The sequence below is a fragment of the Diceros bicornis genome, chromosome 11 (assembly GCF_020826845.1).
Source record: "Diceros bicornis minor isolate mBicDic1 chromosome 11, mDicBic1.mat.cur, whole genome shotgun sequence".
Taxonomy (NCBI): domain Eukaryota; kingdom Metazoa; phylum Chordata; class Mammalia; order Perissodactyla; family Rhinocerotidae; genus Diceros; species Diceros bicornis.
In genome coordinates, this window is record NC_080750.1 from 38,745,245 (window position 1) to 38,760,484 (window position 15,240).

Below are 15,240 nucleotides of genomic sequence, written 5' to 3' on the forward strand. Positions count from 1 at the left end.
GGGTTCGGATCCGGGCGCGCACCGACGCACCGATTCTCCGGCCATGCTGAGGCGGCGTCCCACGTACAGCAACTAGCAGGATGTGCAACTACGACACACATCTATCTACTGGGGCTTTGGGGAGAAGAAGGGAAAAAAAAAAAAGGAGGAGGATTGACACTAGATGTTAGCTCAGGGCCAGTCCTCCTCAGCAAAAAGAGGAGGATTGACATGGATGTTAGCTCAGGGCTGATCTTCCTCACACACACACAAAAAAATTTTATTTTATGCATTCACATCATAATCAAGTAGAACTACAAATCCTTTTGGTGCAGACAGGCCTGGGAACAAACAGATTGACTCCTGGTAACCATTCACTTCACCTGGTGGGAGCACAGGTGGCCACACACGGGGCTCAGGGTGTGTGAGGGAGGGACACAGCACACCCGTTACCCCAGTTGTTTGTGTACAGGGTGAGCGTGGGGCTTCAGCCACAGCACCTCTTTTGATCATTTCCATCTCCCCCTTTGAAGCAAATGAATGACTTTGAAGCAGGAGTTCATCTAATGATGCATGTTTCATTTTCTTCTGAGTTTTCTTGAGCTCTCTTTTCATTTTAATCCCTTCTTTTGTTCATTTTACAACTATTTGTTGAGTAGCTGCTGTGCACCAGGCACTGTTCTAAGTGCTGGGAATCAAGTGGTGAGCCCAGTGTAATCTCTGAGGTCATGGTGCTTATAGTGTACTATTGAGTCAGTAAGTGAAAAATAGGTTTATTTCACACAGCCCCAACATTTTATTACAAAAACTTTCAAACATACAGAAAAGTTGAAAGGTTTATCTTTTTTCAATTATGAATTTTCGGTTGAGTTGAACAATTTTTTTATTGACGTTACAGTAAACACAAGACTGACAGAAATGTCAGTCTACTTTTTAGAGCCTGTGGAGCAAAGACATACATCATAAGAATATTAGTCAAGAAGATTAAACTGAGCGTGAGGACATGCTTAACTGAAGGCTGGAAATCACAAAGGTTTAATGAAAGATATGGCACTTGAGTGGGACCTTGTCTTTGTGGCATGGGTTGGGTTCTATGGATGGGAAGGTCTTTCCATCTGGCCATCAACATCATGGTTTTCCATCAAGGTCCTGGCCTAAGTGGATTACACAGACTGTAGGATGACTACACATATCAGTTAGCTTTTGCTGAATAACAAACTACCCCAAAAGTTAGGGGTGTCAGTCAATTCTGTGGCTCAGCTGGGTGGTTCTTCTGCTCTGCGCTGGCACGGTGAGGGCTTGGTGATCCAGAATGGCCTCACTCACATGCCTGGTAGTTGGCTCATTGTCCGCTGGGACAACAGATAAGACTTGGCTTTCAGCATCCATTGGGCTAGCCTGGGCTTCACGTGATGGTGGATATAGGATCCCCAAAAGCAGTTGGAGAAAGGGAAGTTCCACTGCCCAAGCACTTTCCAAGTCTCTGTTCACCTCAGATTTGTTCATTGATGCTCCATTGACCAAATGAAGTCAAATAGCTAAGCCTAGACTAAATGTGGGAGAAGTGTGAACATAGATGGCAGGGAGTAATTTGTGGCCATTTTTACAATCACACTGTTCCCTGGCTGGTTTCCCTGATGACCTGTTTGAGGACGTAGTCAAGAGCAGAGGGTAGTGTGTTTTGATAGCAGGTGATCCTGGGGCCAGTTACAGCAGAGTTCCCCTCTTTCCTTGGTTAACCCAAGTTAACCCAAGTTTTCCAGTAGGAAAAGGGTATCAGATATCAATTTTAGAGGAGTGTGTGCTCACAACTCCCTCTAGTGTTTCCACTTGCCAGTGCAGCCTGGGAATTTTTTCTTGGACTTTGCTTTTTACTTTTTAACAAAAATGAGTCAGATTGAACAGTGTGTATTTATCGTGACTTATTACCCAAGGGACAGCAGCTTCTTTATGGGGTCTGGAGATAAGTCTGGCTAATCAAAAGCAGTAAAGCTATATTCTGAAAGCTGCTGCCCTTATATGTTGTATTCAAAGCTAGTCCTACCACTCCAGGTAGCTTACTTTTGAAATGTTGAAAATGCTTTCCTTCTTTCATATGTTGTGATGAAAGAATCTATAATGATAAATACTAGGTACAGAGCATCTTCACAGCATGAAGAGACATTCTGGAGAGATTTCATAACCTACTATAATATAAAAATATATATAGCAAATTATGGAAATGATATTTTAAATAATGATAAATGACTATAGTATAAAATAGATTGTCTACATAAATTTGTACCTAAAAGTCTTTCAAACAGATATTTCAAAATATTTTTGTTTTTTCCAAAGATGATTTTAACCCGAAGCTTTTTAACTAAAATTATGACTTGGAATTTACCGTGTCAGCTTCTTTGACTGGAACAACTCATGCTTTGCTTCTTTCAGTCTTTAGTCTTAGCTTGACAAGTATTCTCCCTCCAGTCCTTTCAACAGTAGATTCATTATTACTAAGAAGGATATTGGTTTTCCAGAGGCAGCAGACATTTTAGTTATTGCCTAAGCAAGTCTGTTCTTAGGGCGACTGACAAAAAGTAATATTTGCATGACTATATATATACTGAGATTTTTGATGTTTCTCTTAAACACACACGCACCCCATAAGTGAAATGTTTGAACGTCGTTTGTGAAAAAGCTTACAACATTTTCAGATTACCTTGTCAGACCTTTAACAGCTTGTCATTGAAAAGAGAGAGTGTTTGCAAATTCTTTTGTTTTCAGGGTTTTTCTTAATGGACATCTTAGACTTACAGCACCTTGATTCAGGGGCTATGTTATTTTAGAATAAAAAAGTACCCTGAAGCATCTCAGCCAGACTGTAGCGTATAAATGTGTTAATAAATCCAGTGTAGACTTAATCAGAGGGGCTCTTATTATGTGACTACTAAGGAAGATAAATTATCTTCAGCTTTCTGTTCTCCTAGTGAAGGGCGGCCAGAAATTCTCAGAGCTCTTGCAGCTCACAGTATGGATCCTTTGGGGTGCATTCTAATTGCCGAGTCATCCTAGGGTTTTGTTTGTTGACTCAGGCTACTTTGCCAAGAACCTAAATGACTGCTGCAGACAGACTTCTAACTTTTTAGCTGTTTATCAACAAAATAAAAGCCATATGTATTAACAAAGTATAAGTTATTTGAGATTCCAGAAAAAAGGAAAAGGAAGATGAGCAGAGTAATAGAGAGGGATGGCTAAAAGGAACAATTCTGGAAATAGATGATTTTTATATTTTCTTCTAACATTGTCTCCTGTGGTCCTTTGTTTTTCTAGAGGTGTCTGTAAAATCTCATTGTGTTCTTACAGGCATCCTTCACTCATTTTGAAGGAGAGTTGAGCCGAGTTCAGTCAGTAGGGAAATAACAGTGAAAAGAAAAGAGATCATTTAGACACCTAGAAAGAAACAGTTTGTACCCACTCAAAGAGAAGCACTTTTCAGGAGAGCAGTGGGAATCTCTTGCCTTTCCTGGGTATCTGGCCTGGCGTGCTTCTCAGTGTGCCTCTTGGCCCAGACTTCTTGGACCAGCAGAGGTCGATTCACCTGGGCTTGGTGAGGTGTCCTGGGTATTCACAAAGCTCACAAACTCGCCTCTTTTTCACAGAACAGGAGTGAGGCAGCCATGCCATCACACAGCCGCAGAATTTGTCTCTAGACACTGCCCTAAATGATCTGTTTCTAGGGACACCACACTTGTCCTTGCCCACTCTGAGAGGGTTGGTAGCATGACCAGGTGCCCGTCCAGAAGGCTGGTTAGTCCCATGTGAGCACCCTGAGTAATAGGCTGCGGGGGTCCTGTTGGGAACTCCACGAGAAATGTTGCTTACGTACTTGCCAGGTGAGACTGAACTTTCACTCCTGGCTTTTGATCTTGACTCCCACAGCCCATCCTGAGTTTTCTACTAGAGCTTTTTAATGGCCAACAAAGCTAATGACTTGGTTCTTACTCTGGTCGTTGATGCAGTGTTTTCACATTTCCATAGCACCTTACATCAAAAGTCAAGTCGTCATTTATTTGTTAGGCACCAGCTATGTGTGCGAGTGCATATGTGAGGGTGGGACATGGTTGGAGAGGGATGCCCACCTAGGGGCAGTGAGGTGGGTTTCCTTCAACCTGTGCAATTCTACTTGGTGTCCTTGGATGAGCTCTTTCTCTCAGACTAAGCTTAAATGAAAGTCAAGTTCCAGCAGGAGCTAATTATGTCGTGAATGTTTTACCCAGATTCTGAACTCCTTCTGACTTTTTCATATGTTAGCTGTTTCACTAATCTTTGGCTGTTTTATTGGAAAAGTAGAAAGAGGAATGGCAAGGAGATCTGACTCAGATATGCTGCTTTTCCACTCTTACTGCCATGAGAGATTAAGTGAGGGCAGATGCTGAGATTGTTTTTCCTGAAATGAGGATTTACATTAGTTGTGGATTCCGTTTTTTCTCTTGAGTCCTTTTTTATTGTGGCAAAATATACATAACATACCATTTACTATTTTAACCATTTTTAAATTTATAGTTCAGTGGAGTTAACTACATTCACAATGTTGTGCAACCATCACCACCATCCATCTCCAGAACTCCTTTATCTTCCCAAGCTGAAACTCTATATACCCACTAAACAAATTTCTCGAGTCTTGTCTTCTTTCTCACTCTCTGATCCCCAGGCGTATGGAAATGTTCTTTAGCTCATTGTCTAAAAGGAGAAATGTGTCATCACAAATGCAGTTGAGATCCACAATTGAGATATGAAATGCCCAAGCCAAGGAGACTGGACTCTTCTCCTCACTCTTCCTGTGAGCACTTTGTTGAAAAACTGTGTGGTGACTGTGATTCTCCTTCCATTTCTTTGTCACTGACTTAGTGAGAACAATCTCCAAGAAGATCTCTTCGACCAGATCTTGGCTGGGAAGCTGGAGTTTCCAGCCCCCTACTGGGATAACATCACGGACTCGGCAAAGGTACCCATCTACGCCTGTTTCTGTGGGTTGCATTCTGTCGAGGGGTCCTTACCCAGCGTGGGGCTGTTGCAGCTCTTGGATTTGAGCTCCAGGTCTGTCTTGACTTTTAATGTGTGGTGGTTCTTTAAGTTCATTCCATAGTATAGTCTCTGAAACTCATAACTGAATTCTGAAAGCTTCACTGGCTGTCTTCCCAGTTTGCCCCTACCATCCTCCTGTGCTCCTCTGAGCCCTAAGCATTCGATCTTTCATTTACCCAAGAAATATATTTTGGACACCCATCAAAGGATTGGAATGGACTTGAGACATACTGAATTGCCGAAAGGAACAATACTGCAGTTTTACACTGTGGAATGATGATAATGACCAGAACTCTTAGGAGAGAACATTTTGGTTTAATGTAGACTCAGGAGAGACCTTCTCTTCTCTCACACTGCTGCTGATGTGAAGCAGCTGTGTCTGCATAATTGCCTAGTAGGCACTTGGAGTGTGGGTGATAATAGCTTTTAAGTTCAAATGGCTGAGCAGCTGTGTTGGCTGTTCTTTGAAGTACTTAGTGCAAACGCAGATTCTGTATTTCTGCTGGAATTACCCCCTTTCGTCTCCTCCATGGTCGTCTTTATTTCTTTCCAGGAGTTAATCAGTCAAATGCTTCAGGTAAACGTTGAAGCTCGGTGTACCGCGGGACAAATCCTGAGTCACCCCTGGGTGTCAGTAAGTACCCACATTCCCAGGGAATGAACATCTGTATGTCTGTGGCCAACAGCATGCTTCCTCCCCGTGGCTTTTGCATATGCAAAGCTGCGCATCCAAGTTCCATGGCAGATAAAATGGCTGTCTTCTCTAATCGTCGAGTAGCATGAAGATAGCTCTTTGGGAGAAAGCAGTTGGAACCAGGATCCTGGAGTATTCAATCCTGCTCTGTGAGTGACCTGGACAAGTCATGGTCCCTTTCTGGGCCTCAGTTTCCTCATCTGCAAAATGAAGGGTTGGCTGGGATGCTCTCTAAGGAGGCTTTCAGCTTTTGCCTTCTGTGGTTCTGGGGTTTGAGAGTTTTCAGGATTTGCCCAGAGATGAGCATGTTTTAGACCTGATCTCTGTGTCTTCGTGGCACATAGTCACAGGAGACCTCCTGCTGTGGGTGGGGAGGCTGAGACACAGTCCCTTCCAGAGCCAGGCAGAGGGGGTGTGATGTTGACTAGAGTTCCTTTGGGCTTAGGTGGAGCCTCTGGGTTTAGGGTAAACACGATCCACTAAATGGTGATGGTGAGAGAGATTGCATTTCCCTCATTCCTGGAGGCTCCAGGAGAGTGAAGTTAATTTACTTGGCGAAGGGCTTTTGCTGACTTGGGGGCGGAGAGGGGGATCCCTGTGCACCTCCACTGTCCCACACATCCTGACATCTGGGTTCAGCCTCTCTGGATTCTGCTAAGTGCCTTGGCTCCTAGACCAAGTAGCTGAGAATGCCACATTTCTTTATGAGCAATAAAGACTAATTAACTGAATTCTTGATTAAAATGATAAACTTCTCGTTAATTTTGATGTTTCCATGGGAGGAATCTGTACTACATTATGTGGCATTTGTGCCTTTGGGGAGAGTCTCAGAGGTCTGAAGAATGTCCTCCTCATGCTGCTGGAGACCTTTACTCTCTCCTTGGACTACTCTAGACCTAAGGAGTGGAGTAAGTAGTCTGAGGTCTTTCTGAGGGCATGGGACAGCTGACTAGCAGTAATTATTTTTAAAAAGTCGTAGTTCCCCTAACCTTGTGGCTAAGATGGGCCCATTTAGGAAAAGATGGTGGGGATGGGGGTGTGTGTGACTGTTAAGGAAAAGACAACTTATATGTGAGGATCAAAAATCATGGTATTTGTTTCTTTTCTGTAGGATGATGCCTCCCAGGAGAATAATATGCAAGCTGAAGTAACAGGTAAACTAAAACAGCACTTTAATAATGCGCTCCCCAAACAGAACAGCACCACCACCGGGGTATCTGTTATCATGGTAAGTGGAAGGCATGGTTCTGCTGTTGGAAAGTTGCAGTGTCTGGCCTGACTGCTCAGCCAGCATTGAATCTTTTGAAGTAAATAACCAAGAGCTTCCCACACATGGAAGTTGGCTGCTTCCATGTTCCTCTTTTCGCTTCAGGATTGGCTTGGCAAATGAAGTGCACCCATCTGGCCGACTTCCAGGCCTTGAGTCCTGGGATAGGGGTTGTGCAGGTACCAGCAAGGCCAGGCTGATGGGCCCAGGTGCTGAGGCGCCCCTGACCTCTTCTGTGCTCGGCGCCCTCCCAGGCAGCTGCTTCTACTCTCATGTCTACTTTCTCATCTAGAGAAGGATTCCCAAGCATAAGGAAGTAACTCCCTGCCTACTCAAGGCTTCAAAAATAGATTATTTGAGATTATTTGAATTATTCTTTGGGACTTGGGATAAGAAACAGCCAAACTTAAACAAATTCCATTAAAAAAATCAGAAGTATAGAACAACGTAAAAAAAATACTAGTTTTTTTCAAGGTTGGTAAATTTTATAAGTCAATAACAATGATTCTCCTATTTTTTCAGACCTTTCTTCCTCCAAAATGTTTTTTATGGCAGCTTACCTAAACCCATAAACACATCAAACTAAAAGTGGCATTAAAATAAGTAAAGTAACATTAAAGTAAGTTCAGAAAAAGGGAAAATAAGGGCAGAAAAAATAAAATTGAGCCAGAAGTGCAGTCAGCACATTCAACACCAGCTGTGCAGGCCTGAGTCCTTGCTGAAGTGGGGCCATAAAGCAGCTCTGAGTGTCTGCCCACCTGTTAGGGTGCCCGGGTACCAAACAACCAGAGTCTCAGGCCGTGATCTCCTTTCTGCCCACCCCACGCACAGGATCAGGGAGCAGGAGAGGGGTTGCCATCCCAGAGCCAGAGAGTCAACTGAGACGGCTTCAGAATCAGACTTTCTGAGAAGACGGGTGCCTGAATTGTTAGCGCCTTGGTCACCCCTGACAATGTGGGGTCTTAGTGGCACATAAGGCCACCTGGGAGCCTGACAGCTGGTGATGGGCCATCTCCACATCTCCATCACTCTTACCTCAGGATGAGCCTCTCTCCCTCTGGAAAGGTTTAATTTGTTTCCTACCCAACTAGAAGGAAAACCATTGCTTACTCTTATGGCACGTTATAGTCTAGGAACTTAGCTAGGAAGATGTGGCATCCACACAGATACTTGAGGGATACCACCCACACACCCCCTCATGAATACAGAATGCTGCGGTATGTGTGTGGAGCATCCACCACCTTCTTAGCACCCGCTGGTCTGTCATTCTCTCGCCCCCAGAGGCAGCTGCATTTATTTGGCAGCCGTCTGTATGTCCTTGCAATTCTCTCCCTCCTCCCCTGCTGGAAAGCGTGCTCTCTCCCCCACTTCCCTCCCCCAGACAAAGCCTGCAAACTGGGTCTTTTGACATGTTGCAGGACTTCGGGGTGCTCTGTGCCAAAATAATGGAAAGGCCTCTTGAGTTGTGGTTTCCCTAGCATTTTAGCCGTGCTCTGCTGAAAGCCTGAGAAAGTCAGAGTTGTCACAGAATTATAGCTGAAACACTTTGAAAAGAACCATCTTGATTGAGCCAACAGCATGAGAACATTTTCAAGTGATTCACTTATGAGAGCAAGCACTGATGGATGGGATAGGAACACACAGCCTTGCTGCATGCTGCATTGTAAGGCAGCTTCTGGGAAAATTTAGAAAAATAAAAACATTAAAAATGGGCACCCTTCGGCCCCGTGGCTTAGCGGTTAAGTGTGCGCGCTCCGCTACTGGCGGCCCGGGTTCGGATCCCGGGCGCGCACCGACGCACCACTTCTTCGGCCATGCTGAGGCCGCGTCTCACATACAGCAACTAGAAGGATGTGCAACTATGACATACAACTATCTACTGGGGCTTGGGGGAAAAAAAAGGAGGAGGATTGGCAATAGATGTTAGCTCAGAGCTGGTCTTCCTCAGCAAAAAAAAAAAAAGAGGAGGATTAGCATGGATGTTAGCTCAGGGCTGATCTTCCTCACCAAAAAAAAAAAAAAATGGCACCTTTGACATGTAATGAAAAACCTTAAGAAATGTGATTTGTTAGAATCAAAATTTAATAACCGTGTATTAGTTAAGCTTCATAGTCTCCTAGAGGAAGAAACTTCACAGAACTGTGCCCAGGGCTAACGAGAGTTTCACCATCATTGCCTGGGTCACCTGTCGAGTCAGGACCCAGATAGGAATCAGGCCCAAAGCCTGTGGCTTGCCAACGTTCTGGAATGATCCGGCCCGTCTGTCTTATGGCCCAATAGAGGCTCTTTTCTGGATAATGACATTTAGACCCCCTCAGACAGAACCTATATCATATGGTTTACAAATGGCATTTTTCCCTTTGCTGATGGAGTTCAACAGTCAAATTTCAAACCACTGAGCTCTAACTGGATTTTGTGTGAATGAACAACCCTTTATTATTTGTAATTCCAATGGTTATTGTAAAAGTGGTGTGTTCACATGTGTTTTCAGTTGTCATTTTGAGCATGTTGGCAGAGTTCCATCAACCCCATGTTCCCTACACAACTCTGCAGGTTGTTAGCTCTGAGGAGCTGCTCAGTGATGTTATCACAGTCAGTACCCACGGGAGAAATCAATGACGCTTGTCTCTGGAGGTACCAATTCTCCATAGCCAAAAAGCCAGCCTGTGAATTTTGGCTTGTCCCCAAAAGCAGTGGCGAGAAGGCCTCCCTGGGGATGTCCTGCTAATCCTCATCTGACGGAGGACCTGGCCCGGGGCATGGTTGTGTGGGGGCAGCTTGCGATGCTTCCGTGTCGTCATCCTCATCCTCTTCCCCTCACTATGTGTCTGTGTGCCCTCTCCGTGGGAAGTTTTAAATGTTTTTTATATTAAAAATAATCACAAATGACTCTCTCTGGTATTTATGTGTTCTCATAACTAGAGTATGTGAAGCTAATATGGTTTCCTACAGATACAGTAGTAGTGGAAATAGTGTGTAATGGTTCTGAGGTGGAATCCTCAGATAACTGTTGTGTGACTGACAGACAGAACCTTAGTCTCAACTGTCACCCCTAGTGTTCTCTCCACCTTAGCCCCTAACATCGGTGCCTGAGGCTCATGGTGAGAAAATTACAGGATAGGAATGATAAATAATGGTGAAAGATGGTAAAGTTGATGCTGTTGTCTGCATTTTATTTGACAGTTTGATTTGACAGTTTGAGAGATGCTTCAGAGTTTCACTCTTTACCCAGTTGAGACTGTGGGGACTCCTGAAGCGGAATTCTGGTATTCAACATGTTGTGCTTAATCAGAGGCACTTCTAATTCCCAGCCCCTCTTAAACCTGCCTGCTTGTCTCAGACTTCTGACACCAGCGTCCAGCTCTTGGCTTCTTATCGGTGCGGGTCTCCTGTACCACTGACATCCTTTTCAGCCAGCCAAGCACAGCCTTGGAAAATTCTGTCTCACAACTTCAGCTTGCCACATTGCCTTCCTTCCCAGATCTAAAGCTGGCGAGTGCATGGGAGGGGACTCCGTGAGTTCTGCTAACCACTGTTTTCCACTTAGGTGAAAAAGCATCTTTTTGTGAATGACAGCATAAGATGGGTACCTTTGTGAAAGCTTTTGTTCTCTTTCTCCAACTACATTTCCAAAGGTGCTTTATTTTCAGTAAGACAGTGTAGAGTCATCTAGCTTTCAGGATAAGAGAAGAGAATTATATTGGACAAGGTTTTGGTTTAAGACAGGCCTGTGATTTAGGATTGCACTTGCATTTTCCTTGGCTTGTCCTTGGGCTACTTGGGAAAGGACGGTGCATTTGCAGGCTGGCTAGTTGTTTATCCCAGTGGGCACATCCCAGCCTCATGGACTAGAAGAGGCCATCTTGTGGCAGGAAAGGGAATTATAAGAAAGCTCACGCTGCTTCTTGTCGCCGACTTGAGAAAGGACGGATTCAAGTGGAATGCTTTCCCTGCTCAGGAGGATTATGCTTCTTTCTGGGGGAAATTGGGAATGATTTGGGCTTAATTTAAGATAGACAAAACTGTTTCATTTATGTTTCTTCTGTTTAAAGTAAGTCTAGTTTCTGTCCCCGCTTCTCTCCTCCCTTCTCCTGCCTCTCTCGCTGCCTGCATTGCTTCCCTCTGACTAGGTCCAAGGCAATGGTACGTACTAACTGCACTGCAAAGCTTTGTTCTGCCGCACACATACGTGGTCTCTTGACAGGAAGAGAAAAGGAGAAATAACCGGAGAATTGGTTTCCTCTACCCAGGAGAAATTCCGTGGTAGAAAAAGTGAACGCTGCCTCTCTCCCTTTTCAGTGTTTTTGCTGAGGGGTGTCTTGGCCTCCTCTTGTACTAGGCGCTTGGAAGCTTGTTCAAGAGCGATGCTGAGTTCCTGATTTGGCTTTTCCACAGTTACCTCTTCTCCAGGCAGTTGAAATTGTCTTTGGAAATTACCGGATATTCAGCTTGAGCTGGGGAGGACCTGTGGAGAACACCTATTTCACAGTTGACACCCAGTGCCCTGAAGGCAGCCACACAAGTCTATCTTAGAAAGCCCTGTTGTTTATTTATATTTTCCCCAGACTTCTATTTTTTGTTTTGTTTTTTTTTTAGTCAGAGTACTGAAAAAATCGGAGGTACATTTCCCCCCAGAGTCATTAGATTACAGAACGCTTTCTGATCATGGTGCCTTTTAGCTAAAGGTGCCTGAGAACTGAAAGCTCCCCCGTATTTGGAAAACTCAGTGAGATGACAGCTGGCTTGTGTTTCATGGACAAGCAAGAAATACTCAAACTGAGTTGAGGAGGAGAAAAGACTAGGTCTCACTTTCTGGTCTAGGGCCTGAAAGCAAAGTGATTTCCTCCTGTTTGTGGCTGTTCCTGTGCTCCCTGAGGAGAGGAGCAGATTGAAAACTTTGAGGGTGTGACAACATTAAAAAAAAAAACAAAAAACAACACGCAGGAAGAGAAGAACAGGTGAGATTGTGGCAGATCTAAAAATAGGTAATATTGCACCGTTGGTTTCTTGGGGCTTTTATAGATTATGCAGCCACATGAGTTGTAAGGGGATTATTATATGACATATGAGTAACTTTTCGATCTGTGGTGGAGAACTTTCTTGAGAGAAGTTAACTGTCAACACCCTAACATTCCCGTAGGATTTTCTTATTGTCCCAGGATTCTTTGGGGCTCAAGATGTGGGCACGGGAAGAAGCTCTCAGAACTCAGGCACAGCTCAGAGCCAGGAAGGAATGACCCCAGGCTGCCGTCCAGGGCCCGCTGACACCGAGCAGTGGGAGCAGAGGCCAAGTGCGGCCGGCTGCCCAGCGTGGGTGCCCTGAGCCGCTGCTGTTCTCTTCGGTTTCTGTTAGAAGAGAAGCTCCATGTTATTTCTCCTCTTCTGTTTCTGAGTCCCGTGCATGCTCTGTTGTGCGCTCTCGTGGTGCCTGTGACCCGAGCCAGCCCGGCTAATGTGTTGTCTCCGCTGGTTTCTCCTCAGAACACGGCTCTAGATAAGGAGGGGCAGATTTTCTGCAGCAAGCACTGTCAGGACAGCAGCCGACCTGGGATGGAGCCGACCTCTCCAGTTCCGCCCTCGGCCGAGGAGCCCCCAGTGTCCGGGGCGGCAGCCCTGGCCCCTACCCCTCCGGAATCTCCCACCTCCCCCTGCCCTCCTGCTGCCACTGGCTATGAGCGGGCAGGGACCTGGCGCCGCCACCGTGACTGACCCCGGGCAGACAGGCCGGAGCCCACTGCGCGCCGGGGCCTCGCTGGGCCGCCCTCCTGCTGAAGAGCCTTTCTCTGCTGACTGCTCTAAGTTTGCTGGCACCTTCCGAGGGCTACCAGGAACCAGCAGCCCAGGGCTAGGGGCTTGGCCTCATTTCACAGTCGGGGCTCTGTCCTCCAGTTCTTGGAGGTGTCATATGCAGTGTCAGCTTTGGTGACAGATATTCAGAGTGGCTGGTTTTAAATTATCTGTATTTTCAGTTCAATGGACATTTTGGAGCGTCATCAGGAGAATGTGCAACTTTACCCAGCATTTAATGCATTTTTATAGACATACTTTGGACAAACCAAGACCTCTCCCTTTCAGTAAACTCAGAGGGCTCCCTTTTTTCTTACAAAGAACTTAGAACTGCATTTGTCCCTTTGTGGGTGTCCTGTGAGAGGTGACATGGCATCTTCCTCTGCTGATGGGGGTTGGAGGACTGGCTTTCTAACAGAAGAAATGAGCACCTAAGGGGACAATCTGGTCATGGGACACTAATTCCAGACATGCTTCAAGAAGTGCTTTCAGAGGCTGGAAGAAGCAGCCCACCCTACAGCCTGGGCACTGGGCCCGCTTAAGACAGCATTGGGTATTTATTTGTATACAGACCACAGGGGAAGGTTAGGCGCTTTCTTCCCTAGACGTGTGTGTTTTCCTCCAGCTCTTCCCCATAGATATTAAGAAATGCTACTGACGTTGTCCTCTGGGCTGTGTAATGAAAGGCTTGGCACCTGTGGCATCACCTGGGGCCGAGGCATTTTCTCCTCAGCAAGCCAGCTACTAGCAGAGCAAGATAAACCGGGTGTCTTGAGAAGCCCCCAGTGTCTCCTGTCATTGCTGCTTTTCATCTGGAGTGGGGCAGACGCAGCTGAGGAGACGCCCCGAGGCCCAGTTGGGACTGTGTGGGAAGGTGCTCCACAGACATCCTCTGTTACTAACCTTCTGGAAGGCTGCTGGCAGTTTTTCCTTTTTCCCACCACCCTGCTCTTTTTGATAATTGTACATAATCAGTGTATTTGTTTTATCTGTTCATCTTCTAAACTGGTGGGCCCTGTAGTTCATTCTCATTGTTAGATTTTTGCTTCCTACAAGTGTACCCAACCTGTAATAAACTCTTCCTTATTGAGAAACAGTAATCGGGAGTCAGCAAGGTTTCTGTGTTGTTTTGCAAAGGATATGAGATCAAAGCACACCTCCTTGGCCCAGGTTCCGGCAGCTGCCAATGTCTGTTTTTGTGACATCTAGGGGCCATGAGGGGGAAGAGAGAATGATGCTTGGGAAGAACACACAGAGATGTGTCTTGGTCGAAGTTTATGTGATTACACGTGCAGAAGCTCATGCAACAGAAGCTCAAGAATAAATAGGGATCATTCGTATACAACATACGGATCTTACGGAGCCAACAGCAGGAAGGTCAGGCTTTATAGGAAATGGGGAGTCAGGGCAGCTGTTCCCCTGTCTGTCTCTGTCTCTGTCTCTGTCTCAGAGATCGTGAGGTCTCCTGTCTCTGCTGCTTTCAGTACATTTCAGCTTTTGGTTTCTGTTTGCTCATGACGTCTGCTTGCCTTAGCCTGGTACTGCTTCTGTCCCCAGCTTCTCAAGGCTGTACTTCTCAGGGCTTGAAACCATCTACTTCGGCTCTGGATCTCTTAGTTCAAATTGCTGTAGGAAGGAGATGATCTGACTGGCCCCGACCATGCGATGATTCCTCTCTGGGCTGGTGCTGACCCATGATCCAGTCCAGAGGCTGGTTAGAAAGTACAGATGGGCATCCTGGGCCCTTAGCTATAGCAGGTACAGGCTTCAGGAGGAGGGCAGTTTCAAAAAACCTGTGATGGACAGGTCTAGAACATTCTGCTTATCTCTCCACTTATGGTTCAAGAACAAGCTTTTTCATAGCTTCCAAAGGAAATATTTTTGTTAATGGAACGGAAGCGCTAATGTAAAAGGAGAAAGATGAAATTAGTGTTGGAGCATGGCCTCTGGCAGTGATCAGATACTGAAACCTGACCCCCCTTCCTTGAACCGTGAAGTTCGAAGACATTTGCTAAGGACTAAGAAAATAAGGGAACGGTGCAGTACCAGTCACTGGACTAAGGAGCACCTTCTGTCTAGCACGTGCTCTCCCACTCTGTGCCACCCTTGGATGGCCAGGGACATGGTGAGGGAGGATGGCCTGGAGACGGAAGTAGCGTGAACGAGGTGTGGCAGCATGGCCTGGCAGTTCTTTTGTAATTATCTTAATCGCACAAACACCTAGAGCAGTGTGTGGTGGTGAAGGAGCAAGCCAAGAAGTCAGGTGGCATAAGCCAGGTCATAGAATTGGCAGGAGACAAAGCCACGGTGAAGTTTTAGGTTCTACCAGCTCGAAAGTTTGTGCTCTTCTGGAGGTGCCCTGTCATCCAGGGGCAAATCAAGGCCTGGATGTGAGGGGTCATCTACATAATGATTAAGCAATTGACGTTTGAATTAGGGGTAGGACGGG

The 15,240-nt window shown here is 45.7% G+C and overlaps 1 protein-coding gene across 6 annotated transcripts in view; it reads left to right on the forward strand.

The window, feature by feature from the left end:
- The window catches only part of DCLK2 (doublecortin like kinase 2), a 141,316-nt gene extending 126,439 nt beyond the window's left edge, over positions 1–14,877 (forward strand). For 2 of the 6 annotated variants that reach the window (XM_058550171.1, XM_058550172.1), the window contains exons 13-16: positions 4,867–4,963; positions 5,597–5,677; positions 6,849–6,965; positions 12,486–14,877. In XM_058550171.1, coding sequence (XP_058406154.1) covers positions 4,867–4,963; positions 5,597–5,677; positions 6,849–6,965; positions 12,486–12,713 — 523 coding nt within the window. In that variant the 3' untranslated portion in view covers positions 12,714–14,877. The other 4 variants (XM_058550174.1, XM_058550173.1, XR_009221548.1 and 1 more) reach the window with 3 other exon arrangements.
- The last annotated feature ends 363 nt before the right edge of the window (positions 14,878–15,240 follow it).